The sequence below is a fragment of the Bolinopsis microptera genome, chromosome 7 (assembly GCF_026151205.1).
Source record: "Bolinopsis microptera isolate Bmic1 chromosome 7, MBARI_Bmic_1.0, whole genome shotgun sequence".
Classification (NCBI taxonomy): Eukaryota; Metazoa; Ctenophora; class Tentaculata; order Lobata; family Bolinopsidae; genus Bolinopsis; species Bolinopsis microptera.
Genome location: NC_087078.1, coordinates 7,383,250 through 7,398,259, shown reverse-complemented (window position 1 = coordinate 7,398,259; position 15,010 = coordinate 7,383,250). Strand labels below are relative to the sequence as shown.

Here is a 15,010-nt window from a genome sequence, read left to right as displayed (position 1 = left end):
GTGGCTCAGTTGGTTAATCCGGGCCTGGTATTGCTTGAGGTACCAGGTTCGATTCCCGACTCTGCCACTAGCCGTGGGGTGAGCGTCGTCGACGCTCAGCTAAGGATCCTGAGTGGTCTATGCAGCCCCCCGGTCCACTCAGCCAAATACTCGAGAAATCGGGTGTGAGGGTTAAATGAGGAGCTGCCCATTGCAGCAAAGTCTCGGGCGAAGAAAGTATGGTACACACTACCTTAACCGTCACTGGCCTAATGTATAATTGAATCCTTCGGCTTCCTGTAATTGGCTGGTTACACACTTGTGTAACAATGTGGCTGTTGGAATGTCCGAAGTAAAATAAGAGTTGAGATAAAAAAAAGGGGGAGCCGCGCACGATGTGCGCGGCGGGTCATACAACGTATGACAAGTGAAATTGACATACGTTGCATGCCACTTTCCGCCGACAATGGGTGATGGGGGTCACGACGTGATACAATATTATACGTGCATGGTGTGTGGTGTTGATACATGTTACGTATCACAAATATCAGAGATATTATCCGCCTTCTGCGGCGCGCGCGAAAAGTGGCATGCAACGTACGTATGTCAAAGTGTGGCGAAATTAACAATTTACTTGGGCAGTTCAGCGCCGCGCGACAACAATTATTTAATTTAGAATATCTCGCAAAATAACTTTGCGCAGGCTAGTCAGGAACGTGGGCACGTACGCCGACGACATCAGACGCGACGGTCGTTACCATTCGCAATTCGAGAACACACCGATGTTCACAAGTTGTGCAGTCAGCACGTGCAACTTCAGTTATTATTATCAAATTCGTTACTACGTTATTAACGGGTGATACTCGTAAAATATTTGTTCCATCAACTAACAAAGGGAGGCCAATTAACAGCCCTGTGTTGGCCACAGGAAGACAGGCGGTTTTCGCCAGCATAAAACCTCCGAGACCAAGGTCAGCCGACCCCAGGAGGCAAAGAACATCACCAGAGCTGCCCAAAAGTGCCCAAGAGCCAGGTACTAATACATATAAGCTATATTCTCATTTTTATTATCATCAGTGTGAAATTGTTGAATTCTGAAATTCATCGTACTTTCAAATTGTAGCAGCTTTTGGTAATCTAGATCTGATTTTGTACTCATTGAACTATTACAACCTATAGTGGAACTTAAAGAAGCATATCTGGCAAACGAATGGACAAAGATCCATCAACTAGAGAATAGAGGAGTATCTTGGGGTCAGGCCAGACTCCACTATGAGTATGTCTGACGTCACGACTTCAACGATGTCAGCAACATCACGGTGAATAATACTATAATAATATTTTGCGAAGGTCTATAGATTAGAGGACCACGTTTTATTGCCTAACATTTTAAATATCTATAATACATTGGTTTAATCTACAACAATCTATTAGTTTGTTTGAATTTAATCTTGCTGCAGTATTGAACGGTTCATTTTAATGATACGTTAGTAAGCATTTGAACGGTTTATTTTAATGATACGTTAGTAAGCATTTGCATTGCACCAATAAAATTATTATTAATTAAATCATTGCAGGCACACCCTACTACCAGGTGCCGTGGATGAGGTAGGAAGGAAAGAAGTCATCAATACCAGGGATGTTGAATCCCATAGAAACATAGAGAAGGTAAAGAGGCGCAAAAGGATTACCATTCGAGGACGAGCGGCTCTCTCGTCTCTGAAGAGAACTTTGAATGTTGCAAAGACGAAGTTCTTGACCTGTTTCCATTGGTTATTTTAACTCATTAAAAATAGTAACCACAGAAAATTTGGCTGTAGATGTGGTGATAGATGCACATTTTTTTCATCCGGAACATTGACCAACATCTTTGTCTGATATTGGCAGTTATTTTAGGCATATTTATTGTACTATTAACTTTAAATCGGCAGTTATCTTATCTGCCCTAGCTAATCTGTAGCGGGCAGAATGCCAACTATTATTAGCAACTACTACTAGGGCCATTGTTAGTTTAACAAATAAGAACAATTTCTAATATCAATAAAACAGAATCATATGTAAGAATTGGACAAAATTCGTTCAGAATAAAACAGCTTCATAGATATTTTATGCTAACATAAATTATTCAACATATATAGGGTAATTCAATTTTAACTTATTACTATTAAGTGCGAACTGTCATAAGTTTACCCTAAATACACATTATTATATTCTGCAGTGCCAATCTAAAGTAGGATCACATAAACAACATTTCATGCAGTTTTATATTTTGGAAACTTATTTATAGTACGGCAGATGGGGGTGGGCAGATTCATCATTCATTTGGCACTGCATACTAGTACTGACTACCCTATCCTTAAAAGACAATTGGCGATTTTGATTAAACGAAAATAAAAACTGTCCATCGATATAATTTAAGCAACTGAAAGCCCGCCCCACAGTCAAGTATACATCACTTTCTTGTACTCATTTCATTTGAAACTGAAGAGAAAAACACTCCAACTTACCCATACCTTCTGATCTTTCTGACAATTTCACGGGAAAACTATAAATGTGGCAGCACACGGCTCGGCAGCACACAGGTTTCATTTCACAAGACCTAGTTTCTTTGCTTCTGTCTCGTAGATGAGAAGTCGCCACATTTTGACAACGAACACCTCTGCCTCCTCTTCTAACACCTGTCAGATTATTAATTCAATCACCGTTACAAAAAAAACTGTATAAACTAATAATATAAGTCACAAACAAAGACAAATCTATTGAATTTTCAACACCAACAGACCGATATGAACATTGAAGATGCTACGTTTGATACAGTAGCATGAAACTTACAATAGCGACATCTTGAAGAATGTTTTCAGGCTGAGATTGAGCGAGAACTTTGCTGCAGATAAATCCACACAAACTGGGCTCCTCCTCCCCAATATACTCCACTATCTTCTTGTTTATCCAACTCTTCACTCGGCGCTCCATCAGATCCTTGTCTAGTACGGACCAGTCCAAAGGATAAGCGAACAGTTCCTCTTTTTGTGTGGGAATCCTGGGAATATTAATTGTAAATGGTAACTAAAATGGAGTAATATGTTGTTGAAATAATATAGCAAGGGTCACATTAAAGTAATGTTAAATATATAATACGTACTTGTCAATTAGCTGTTTTATGCTTTTCCGCTTATCCTCTGCACTGATGGTAGGTTTTTCTTCAGGTGTGTCAGCAGAATGAGGGAGAGGATTAGATTTTCCCGAAAGTGGGTTGTTCTTTATCAGAGAATCCGTCAACTGAAATTTGAATTAGCATTAACAGCTATTTGGAATGTTAACAATTGCTATGATTGTAAAGCTTAAAAACTAACAAGATTCAGAACGTTCATTCCAAGGTCATGGTAAAAGTGAAGAAACTTACCCTCTTGTCCTCCGCTGAAGGTAGTGACAGTTTTAATTTTCGAGAGTTGTCATTGTTTTCCTCGTCCTCGTCTTGATTGAAGACATTGCTCACCTCCAGCTTCTTACGTTTACCGCCTAATTGTATGGTTGTCGTCGACTCGGACTGCAAGAACAATAGGTTAACAAAACAAACAAACATGGTGAAAATAATGGGATATGATAAAGGCTGATTAGAGTCATAAATATCCAGTAGAGTATATAATATGCAAATTGAGATTCCAGATGCAACTTACTGATTTTCCGGTTTTCATCTGGAAACCAAAAACAGGGCCATTATTAGAGTTTGCAGCTGGGGAAGCATTAGGAACAGCCTTCATGGCAGGTTGTTTAATGATTATGGTGGCTGGAGGAGCAGGAGGCATGTTAGGAGTGACAGATCTGTCTCTGGAATGTCTGTCTCTGGAATGTCTGTCTCGGGAGTATCTATCGATAGAGTGCCTATCTCTGGAGGGCCTGTCACTGGAGGGTGGTTCGATTATCTGAGCTGGAAGTGAGATTTCTGAAAGGTTTGGAACGAGGGGTTTAGCAGCGTGGACTGGCGAGGAATCAGGTGACTCCTCAGATCCACTCTCTTCTGCTTTGTTTAATTTAGCGATCAGCTCATCAGGATCCTTATCAGGGTATTCCTCCTGGAGTCTGCGTCTCAGTTCCTCTACTTCTTCCTTCTCCTTCTTCCTGTCCCTCTCGTCTGACTCTATTTCCCTTTCTCTGTCTCGAATACGCCTCGACAGTGCCGAACCTGCATAAATATAGAATAAATAACTTTCATACACAATGGAATAACACATGTTGGTGTTATCAGTAGCCTACAGTTCGCGTTAAATCCAATTCACAAATAAGGTTTCATGTTAACTGTTATATTAATCGAACTTCAACATACCTCTGTAGTATTTTTCATCGTCACGTTCATCTTCATAATCTTCAAGAAACGCAGCGATCTTCTTCCTCTCCTTTGCCTGCTCTTCTTTCCTCTCAGCCTCGTGGTCCTCGTACGCCTCGTACTCTCGCCTCTTCTGGCGTTCCCTCAGTTCCCAGCCGTCTAGTCTCTTCCTGTACGCGTCGTATCGTGCTCTCTTTTTCTTCTCCAACTTTTTTCTAATTTGAGCTTCGTCACTGGGTTCACTAGGGTATCAGCGTTTGAGCATACTTTATAAAACTTTGATAAAGTAATTAATTGTCGAGAAACTCCTTTGACAAACAATAATTGGCTTCAAGAGAAGAGTGAATAAGAACTAAGCAAACTCACTCTCTTCGCTCAGATCTCCTTTCGTCGTCCGACCCGCCTGATTCGTATCCTGATGGATAATTATCATTAGACAATATCCGTGTAATACTACACTAGGGAGTTGAGTACAAATTGTATGACGTAATGTACATCGCACACTCGATAAGGTTAATTGTTATTATACATCCAAGCTGAAAATAATTGCGTACATAGATGCACGCGCGCGCGCGCCGAAGGATTTGACGCGAGCAGCATGGTTGTTTGCTTTGTATGAGAGATGGTGATAAAATACCAGTATTTGGTAGATAAATCCGTAACATTATGAACGATTGTGACAAGAGGAGAGGGGCCTTCCTTAATTCTTTACCTTTATGATTCATGTTGTTCAAGCGGATTGCCAAAGGTCTTAGCTTTTCAACACTAACAAATTTAATCGTTAAGATTAGGGTGGAGATAATCGAGTTGAAGTGAGGTTTAGAATTGGCCAGGATTGAGTTAAGTTTCAAGCTCGAGTATAGTATTACAGGATCAGTAGGGTCATATAATCAGAGTTAAATTTGTACATGGCACGGAATAGTCTCCGGAAATGGACTCCTTCGATAACGTAATTCACATTTCACATGCCTAGGATGAGTCGGACATCCAGCGAAAAGTATAATTCGATGGATAAAAAAACCGTGCACTCAACAACAACAAAAACCGTACTCACCTCTTTTAGAACGCTCTCTAGAAGGAGACTTCCTCCTCCTTCTCCTATCTTCACTTCTCTCTCTTCTCCTTTCCTCCACCCTCTTCGGGGGACTGCGGGGTCGCTGGCTGCGATCTCTGCTCCTCTCGCGCGAGCGTGGCTCGCGACTCCGCTCTCTTGAATCGTCGCGGGAACCACGTCTTCCCCCTCTTTTCGGTCTATCTTCCTGCTTGTCCTAAGAGAAGGTAGAGTCAGAACAAGCCAGGACGGTAGCAGAAACTCTGCTACATTATCATTTATACACTGCAAGAGGGGCTTTATTTTTTCGTTCAATATTGCAAAGTATTGGAAATCATTTAAAGATTAAGCCGTGCACATGATTGACTAGATAAATCCCAAATTGTGAAAAATAACGGCATATAAATGTATACATATGAAGCGGTTGTGTACATGTCAGCGTACTATTAAATCAAAGCTGTAGTGAAAGATATGTATAAATTGAAATTACATCCTACAAAATAGAACACACGATATCAACCAGTGTCAGTTTGGTGCATATCGTAACACATTATAATGAGAGTGAGTTTTACAGAAAAGTTTAGTGGGTTGCGTTCTCACTTACTAGGTAGGTGGGGTCAGGTAGCCATCCCAGGAGGACCGCGGAGAGTCACATTTATGAGCTGTGTTGGGTAAATCTAATAAGTTTTAAGATACTTTCACGGAAACACACCTCCTTTTATACTACATTCATTTAACGTTCAGGACACGGTACAAGAGATGTTTTATTTTAGAAATTTTCTAGGTCAGTTGATACCTTTGCTTATGATTTGTCCTTTTAATTGCCTACTGTTTATTTTGTTCAGGCAACATGTAAGATAATTTAGTGCCCTTCCACGTTTTGGAATACAGGGCCAGGGCACATGCAAAAATTTTAGTTTTTTCCGAAGGTATGATCTAATTTCAGTTCTAGGGCAGAATGTGCGTGATTTTAAATCATCCTTACACACCCAGGTATGGGAACAAAAGAATGCGCAGAATGTTACACACAAAGTTGTACATACGACTGAGATCAGGGACTGTTGCAGCACTGCGCGGCTTTTCCACAGCACGCCCTGACATGTGTTATTTATTGTTACTCCTTCATCAACTTTCTTGTTTCACTTCCTATCTTTGAAACCTTTACACGGGACCAAAATTTAAACCACCTTTTTTAACTACCCTTACCTTTAAACATTAAAAACTAATTTAAAATTAAACTAAAAAACTAAAAACCGAAAATGCTTGAAGTAATTAAAAATAAATACACTTTTAGGTGCTATTAACAGTTGTGGTCTGTGCAATATGTAGCCGGTTGTGTAGCGACAGTAGCGCTAATCTTTATAACACAGCACACGGTAGTACAAAGAGTGTTCTTACACTCGTGGTAATTTGCACTGTGCTACAATTCGTGTCACTAAGGAGCTGTTGAAAGGAACTCCACCATGTATTGTCAGTATTGCTGGCGGTTCAATTGACTTATGCTTGTGCATTTCATTTTAAGATACCCATATACTTCAACTATTTACTTCAACTATCCATCAACAGCTATCTCACGAGCACTTCCTAACATAATTATGATAATAATTAAAATAATTTATAATAAATTAATTCTGTACAATGAAAACCGACGATGAAAGCATTACACTGCACTATGATTTAAAAAAGTATAGTTGGAACACAAGTTTCTCTGATAAAGCAGGTCGCTTCTCATTGTCAGGTCTAATACAAGTTCTACCCTTAACTCTAACTCCTATTTAAATGTTTACTCACAGATGTCTTGATCAGATGATGTTGGGTGAGTCGGAGGAAAAAGAAGTCTGCAGAAATCACAAATGTATGAATACACACACGAGATTGTGAATTTTACAGTCAGAAGGAATTTTATGCCCTTTTTGAGGGAGAAGATTGTGATTTCCACTGACCTATCAAACAAAGACTTCGGATCTGCCAACACGAGCGTGGCAAACAGTCCACCAATATCACATCTCTTAAATCATATAGTGTGATGGTTGCCACCACATCGGTCGTCATGGAAACGCTAAATGGTAACCACGGCAACAGTTGTCATGGCAACATGCATGAAGTGGTGAGTGGTAGTGGGCCTGGAGTGGGTGTGACTCACCTTGTAAGTGTCCCTAAAACTGCGAATTTCTCGCTCAACTAGACTCTCACGTTCCGCCTCCAGGTTAACGTTGCTGTCTTGGGTCTGAGGATTAATCAGTGCTTAGTGATCAGGTCATATATTCACTCTTCAGGTATCATGATCATAAAGCGACAGGCAAACAATAAAGAAAGCTGCCAAAAAACCGTTATCACTACTCATAAATAACTATGATTTTGTAAATTGTGAGTGTTATCTTAACTTAAGCAAATTAATGGTTCTCACCTCCCCCTCGACGCGCTGCCCAGTAATACGCTTGAGTGCCTTGTCAGCGAGCACGTTGGCAGTTGAGTCGGGGTTATCCTCCTCCTTCGTGAACAAGTCTTTGTTAGCGTTTATCATCGCGTTTATCTCCTTCAGTACATGCTGGTCTTCTTTCTGGAACAATTTTCAGTCAGTTTATTTCCGAAATCTTAAACACACGGAACAAGAATTACAGTTAAATACACTGGACAGCAGGAATAAAGAATTGAACAACCAGTTATCGCACAAAACCAACCTTGGTACGCTCATCCAGGGCATTGTCATTTTCTGGCATCTTCAGCTTACTTTTCTTCTTCTTGATATGTGCGTCCAGCAGATCTTTTGTTTTTTGATCAACCTGTCAGTTTAGGTGGTTAAAGTGTGTACTACCTTACTCGGGAATATTATAGCGGGTAAGGTATGTACTTGGATTGATAATTGGCATCAAAACATTAAGGAGGATAACTTTAAAATTTGAATCCATTACGATACATTTAACAGCGAGGAAAAAATCGTACTGATCATGGTGCTTACAATGCTCTAGTTTTAACTAACCTTAACAAGAAGCGCTTTATTGGCTATCTCCAGGTCCTTCAAGATTCTTAATGCTCTTAGAGTAGCTTCAGGGTCCCGGTATTCGCAGAAACCAAACGCTGAAAAATATAATCGTTAGTTAAGAACACTCACTGATGTTCTCAATTAAGGTTGTTCCATCATTTCGTAACTTTATTTAATCTAAAACAATTCAGTGAGGCCGACGCCATTTATAAAAATATGGTCTTACCTTGCATTTTGCCAGACGCATCTTGTACCCTTTTCCAAGAGATGATCGGACCACATTTCTGAAACAAAATATCATTTAACAAAACGGATATAAACTCACAAAGCTCCAGAGTCCCAACAATCGTTTGTTAAGGGGGCCGGGGGGGTCTTCATCAAAATTCTCTCGAAATTGACTTTATAGTTGTTTCTGATATAATAGAGGGGAGTGATATCTATCAGCTGTTTTTAGTCCCATGGAGAAATATTGTTCTTAGCCGAAATTATTGCCGGTCAAAGGTCAGCGCTTATGTGTAATTGTATTGCGCGAGCGATTTTCAGTCGCGCGCCCTGAAAAACGAGTCTAAAAATCTATCTTCTCCTACATTTTTTGAGCAATCACCCTGAAACTTTCAGGATATGTTCTAAGGACCATTTAGAAGAGATTGTCGGGCCAGAATTTTGAGATAGGCCTTAGAACATTTTTTATTCGATTTTGAAAATCTTGGACCTGAAAAAATCTTCAAAAAACGAGGTCCAAGATTTTCAAAATTGAATAAAAAATGTTCTAAGGCCTATCTCAAAATTCTGGCCCGACAATCTCTTCTAAATGGTCCTTAGAACATATCCTGAAAGTTTCAGGGTGATTGCTCAAAAAATGTAGGAGAAGATAGATTTTTAGACTCGTTTTTCAGGGCGCGCGACTGAAAATCGCTCGCGCAATACAATTACACATAAGCGCTGACCTTTGACCGGCAATAATTTCAGCTAAGAACAATATTTTTCCATGGGACCAAAAACAGCTGATAGATATCACTCCCCTCTATCAGAAACAACTATAAAGTCAATTTCGAGAGAATTTTGATGAAGACCCCCCCGGCCCCCTTAACGGTCTTGAATGGTAGTTTTGAAAAACTCCATTTGACTCTAGATATACTAGTATTACAAGTATAAACGACCATTTGCATCACGACCATCAACATTTAAAGGGAAAATTAGAGGCAAAGACTGCAGACGTTGGTGATCATAACCGATATTTAAGTTAGAAACTTGCTACTTACAATTAGAACTTGTTTGATGAGGTTATCAGGGACTCGTTCACTAATATTCCCGATAAACACAGTTGTAGTTGGCTGTCCAGGTATGGGCTGTACAACACCGGGGTTGTTGTTGTGATTGTTGTAGTGCGGCTGTAAGAGAATCGTCAAATCCTATCGGATGGTATGAAAGGTTAAAATACCATTTGGTTTCTGCTGTAAATACATGAAACACACATACAAATGCAGCACAAGTGATGTTACTAACACATAAAATGAGTAACAATGTTGCATCACTGACATGTGGTATATGAGAGGTTAAGATATTACATGTAAATGAAACAAATGAAGGGCACGCTTACCCTTACCCTATGATGGGTTTGAAATGTCATCACAGGTTGGATACCGATAGGAATACCCATGTGTATGGGCATCTGCATTGGTAGCGTGGTTGGAGCCCGGATAATTATGTGTGGCTGAAACGTCATGACTAAAGAGAGGAAAAATTATTTTAAAAACTGTGCAGTTAAAACACAGGGAAACTTCTGGATATCAATAAATCAAATCAAATAATAATGACACAAACATCATGTAATTCAAAGGTCTTGTCTTTCCCTTTTAGAAGAATCGTCTTTCACTAAATCCCTAATTTATTCTACTTTCTAAAAATTATTATCACATGCTTTACTTTACTAGACATTTACAATCTATCTTAGATCTAGATGTATCTACTTTATACATTTTCAGTAGTCTTTGAGCAACCCAGCTAGTAGCATTCTTCTTTTCAATCTCCTTTTCTATTTCTTTCAGCACTCTCTCTCGGTGGAGCTCTCTATCATCTTTCTCCTGATCTTCCTTCTCCTGATTCCCATTCTTCATCTCATCCTCCCCCTTCTCCGGGTCCTTTACCTCTTGATCTTCCCTCCCCTCCCTCTCCACTGTATCCTCCTGATCTTTCTTCTCCTCCTGATCCTCTGTATCCTCCTGATCTTTCTTCTTCTCCTGATCTTTCTTCTTCTCCTGATCTTTCTTCTTCTTCTGATCTTTCTCCTCCTCCTGATCTGAACTCTTGGCAGATTTGTATTGGTGAGCTCCAGCAGAAAACGTGCAAGCGGCGTAGGTTATAGAGCATGCTCGGTGGAGATCTCTTTCATCTTTCTCCTGATTTTTCTTCTCCTGACCCCCATTTTTCTTCTCATCCTCCTCCTGATCCTTCCTTTCTTCCTGATACTTCTTTTCATCCTGATTTTTTGTTTCCTCCTGATCTGGATTCTTGGCAGATTTGAATTGGTGAGCTCCTGCAGAAAACTTGTAATCTACGTAGGCAGTGGGATCTAGCCGGTGAGGTCCTCGAACTAACATGTTCAGCAATGAAGATTCAGGCTCTGAGATCTGAGCTTTCATTCGGAGATGGGTGATCATGGGCGATCCCCCAAAGTCTTTTAGAAATGAATATAGGGACTCTAACTCCAGGAGCTTTCGATCATATTTCTCCTGCTCTTCTTTCTCCTGATCCCCATTTATTTTCTCATTCTCCCCCTTCTTCTGATTCTTCCTTTCTTGATCATTCCTTTCATCCTGATCTTTCGTTTCCCCCTGATCTGGATTCTTGGCAGATTTGAATTGGTGAGCTCCTGCAGAAAACTTGTAATCTACGTAGGCAGAGGGGTCTACCTGGTGATGTCTTTGAACTAACATGTTCAGCAATGAAGATTCAGGCTCTGACATCTGAGCTTTCATTCGGAGATAGGTGATCATAGTCTTTAAGAAGTAAATATAGCTCCGGGGGCAGTGACGTTTCGCAGTTTGGTTCATGTCTTCTATATTTATGCAGAAGCACAATAACTTTTAAAAAGTAGCGCTCGATTCGTATAATAGTAGTAGAGGCTCTTACGGGCATTTTCTGCTCGATACGTTAGAGACTCTGGATACACCTTTCTAGACGTATTTTGATCGTAGAATCAATTAATAGTAGTTTTGAGATGATTGGACTGAGTTTCCCCGGGTAAAATTGCAAAAAACCGAATTTTGGGCCCAAAATAGGCCAAAAAACCATGTTTTTTGATATTTTGACCAAATTAACTTTGTTGGTATGTCGAAAAAATTTGCATGATTGCTGTAACACAGCCGCACAACGTGGTACAAAGATAACACAAATTCCTTAAATTTTCTTTGGGTACAAATCCAAAAAGGGGTAGAAATCTAAGCTTTGTTGCGCGCACTTCATTTTTGGTATATAGGTGCTATATTTTGAATTTTTTCATATGTTTTGTGATACCGACTAATTTACATATATTAAATATAATTCTGAACAAAAATTAATTTTAAATGGAACCAAAATTTTAGGTGCGCCGCGCATATTTTCAAAAATTTACACCGTTGTTTGAAAGTTAAGCGCTAAAGCAAATATTGTCATATTTTTACAAAAATACTTTAGCAGTTAGTGTTGTTGTTGCATTTCAAAACTCCTTCTCACACTATTCGGTTTTTACACTATTTTGTTTATTTTGTGTGTAATCCTCATGTTACTAAAAAACGCTTTATCAACTTATATAGTAGTGGAAAGTATGTAAATTAGATTTTTGTATAGCGCAATGCGTTACTGTGCCGCGCACTCAATGAGGCTTCTCCTAGCGAGATGCGCTACTGTGCCGCGCCGAGCTGAGATGAATTGACATCGTCAATTAAATTAAATTCATTTTAACTTGATTGTCTAAGCCAATAGATTTAAAATAATTTTTAAACTTTAGTGGATATATTTTTAATGATGTGTGATGATGTTTGTGTCATTATATTTTGATTTTTTTGATTTGTATTTTGTGCAATTTGATTACTAACTGTGTTTTCATATATTTTATTGATGTGGAGTACCCAAAATAATAACTTAACAAGCTCAAAACGCTACTGATATATTTCTCCGTGAGATCAGAAGCACAATATCGCGAGTAGTTCTTGTCGAAGTGCCTCAAAAGTGATCTAGTTAAACGATTCCCCGTTCAATTTTATTGGGCGGCGCTCAGCCGGCTAATATTAAATACTAGTGGACTCTATGCAGCTCTCCCAGCGCACCTAATTTTACTGATCTGGAGGTCACATTTTATTGAGCCAGTACAGGCTAATATTAAATAATACTAGTGGACTCTATGCAGCTCCCCCAGAGCACCTTATTTTACTGATCTGGAGGTCACATTTTATTGAGCCAGTACAGGCTAATATTAAATACTAGTGGACTCTATGCAGCTCCCCCAGAGCACCTTATTTTACTGATCTGGAGGTCACATTTTATTGGGCCAGTACAGGCTAATATTAAATACTAGTGGACTCTATGCAGCTCCCCCAGAGCACCTTATTTTACTGATCTGGAGGTCACATTTTATTGGGCCAGTACAGGCTAATATTAAATACTAGTGGACTCTATGCAGCTCCCCCAGAGCACCTTATTTTACTGATCTGGAGGTCACACTTTATTGGGCCATTACAGGCTAATATTAAATACTAGTGGACTCTATGCAGCTCTCCCAGCGCATCTAATTTAACTGATCTGGAGGTCACATTTTATTGGGCCATTACAGGCTCATATTAAATACTAGTGGACTCTATGCAGCTCTCCCAGCGCATCTAATTTAACTGATCTGGAGGTCACATTTTATTGAGCCAGTACAGGCTAATATTAAATACTAGTGGACTCTATGCAGCTCCCCCAGAGCACCTTATTTTACTGATCTGGAGGTCACATTTCTCTCCAACCTACTTTATATACTTCTAATACCCTCTTATTATAGACAGTCATGAGGCCGGCACAGCCACGAAATCAAAATCAAGTAACCTTCATACCTTGGTTGATTAACGAGGTAAGTTATAAAGTTTGGTAATGAACTAAAGTATAAATAATCAACATACTTGAATACAACTGGTACTCCTAGCCACTAGGGCCCACCCGCTTTGGTACAAATACTCGCATATTTGTACCAAAGCACTAATTTAATGCTGATTTTAATTTTAAACAATTTCGTTTGTCTTTATTCTCCCAATAAGACAATATCGAATATAGGTACAATGTATAATTTAGTGATTATTTGGTAGACAATCTAGTAGAGTAATCAGAAACTTAAACGAGCATTGTAAAGATGATTCAGTAGAAATTTCATTTAGGAGAATACTCACACTTAACAGAGTTCACAGTAGGTTTTTAATTTTATCTGATATAACTAAAGTATGCACACGTCACACATTGAAGAGGGAGAATGATTCTATTCGTTTTTGAGACTGCTGGCAGACTTCTCAAAAAATCTTTGAATAAAACCTTACTTTGAGTTGTTCTACACAAGAGGCATTTCTTGATTACATATTGCACCGCTCCACTCTTAGCATTGCGACTTCACATAATGTTGTGAGAGTTAAGTTTCATGTTCAAAGTTTCCATTCGAGGCAAGGGATAAAGTTGTATACAATGTGATATATTTGACAAAACTCAAAATTAGTGTTAGTCTACGTGGTATGAAAATTACATCCTACATTTTGTTGACTTACTTATCCGATTCAGATAAATACTGGACATCACAGAGGTTTAGAATGGATTGATGCGAGTCAAAAAATCGCCTGCATACCTTGGCCACGAGCTAAAGGTAAGATAAACATTCAAAATGCAGACAAGATTTCATCTTAAATTCAAACCGGACTTCATTTCATAGACAAAATTTAATTTGTCTCACCGTCGTGTTCGCCGATGTGGAGCCACATTTCAGCTCAGTAGAATATGGCATTAGAAATATCAATTTTTTATTCCTCAAAGTTTGGCCGAATGGGTATGGGTATTGATGGGGTTGCCCCCCCCCCCCCCCCCATCAATATCAAATAATTATTTGGACTTCAGAAAACTTGCCTATGGAGGAATTGGGAGTCATATACTGCTGGCACAAGTACAGATTTGGGGACAACTACAATCAGAGCAAATCACCCAGTACTTTAAAAGGTTGGAACACTTCATTTCTCAATTAGTTATCTTGCTTGACACTAAAGATTATTGTTAAGTTGTATCAAAACCTTCAAGAGGGACTTTCCGAGTCATAATTAATTCAAGAGACGAGATTACAAAGCTATATGAGAGAAAATCACCCAGTACTTTGAAAGGTTGAAATGAAATGAAATAAAGCATTTATATCCCGCTTATAAAGCAACCAATATTCTTTAAATAAAAATTGCCGACTCCAAAGCAGCTGGCATGGCGACAAAAGTGATAATTTAAACTCCAGAATGCATGTGTGTTCCCAGTTAATGTAATGTGTTAGAGTTCATATAAATATGTAATATCTATTTTATTAAATAAGAAGTAAACACTTACATCTCGCTCATCTCACAAATTCTACCACTTCTGATAAAATAATGTTTATTAGGATCTTCCTTGACTTTCGTCTTTAAATCTAGAACCAATTGTC

At 39.1% G+C, this 15,010-nt stretch overlaps 2 protein-coding genes across 4 annotated transcripts in view; both read right to left on the bottom strand.

Moving 5' to 3' along the window:
• Window positions 1-2,007: 2,007 nt before the first annotated feature.
• LOC134818284 (RNA-binding protein 25-like) overlaps window positions 2,008-15,010 on the bottom strand; it is a 58,809-nt gene continuing 45,806 nt past the window's right edge. The window contains exons 2-16 of one of the 3 annotated variants that reach the window (XM_063827773.1): window positions 9,938-10,067; window positions 9,600-9,749; window positions 8,564-8,621; window positions 8,335-8,432; window positions 8,036-8,137; window positions 7,762-7,914; window positions 7,498-7,581; window positions 5,358-5,571; window positions 4,670-4,718; window positions 4,304-4,545; window positions 3,657-4,162; window positions 3,383-3,526; window positions 3,122-3,258; window positions 2,812-3,019; window positions 2,008-2,657 (exon numbers count right to left, since the gene is read on the bottom strand). In XM_063827773.1, the coding sequence (XP_063683843.1) occupies window positions 2,565-2,657; window positions 2,812-3,019; window positions 3,122-3,258; window positions 3,383-3,526; window positions 3,657-4,162; window positions 4,304-4,545; window positions 4,670-4,718; window positions 5,358-5,571; window positions 7,498-7,581; window positions 7,762-7,914; window positions 8,036-8,137; window positions 8,335-8,432; window positions 8,564-8,621; window positions 9,600-9,749; window positions 9,938-10,063 (2,364 nt within the window). In that variant the 5' untranslated portion in view covers window positions 10,064-10,067 and the 3' untranslated portion in view covers window positions 2,008-2,564. The remainder of the gene's footprint in view (window positions 2,658-2,811; window positions 3,020-3,121; window positions 3,259-3,382; window positions 3,527-3,656; window positions 4,163-4,303; window positions 4,546-4,669; window positions 4,719-5,357; window positions 5,572-7,497; window positions 7,582-7,761; window positions 7,915-8,035; window positions 8,138-8,334; window positions 8,433-8,563; window positions 8,622-9,599; window positions 9,750-9,937; window positions 10,068-15,010) is intronic. The other 2 variants (XM_063827774.1, XM_063827775.1) reach the window with 2 other exon arrangements.
• Window positions 10,260-11,333, bottom strand: LOC134818653 (DNA ligase 1-like). Its single transcript, XM_063828292.1, has one exon. The coding sequence runs from the start codon at window positions 11,331-11,333 to the stop codon at window positions 10,260-10,262; it is 1,074 nt and encodes a 357-aa protein (XP_063684362.1).

Bases quoted from the DNA above. Each gene is read 5' to 3' on its own strand.
- LOC134818653 (XM_063828292.1), bottom strand. From the start codon at position 11,333: ATGATCACCTATCTCCGAATGAAAGCTCAGATGTCAGAGCCTGAATCT.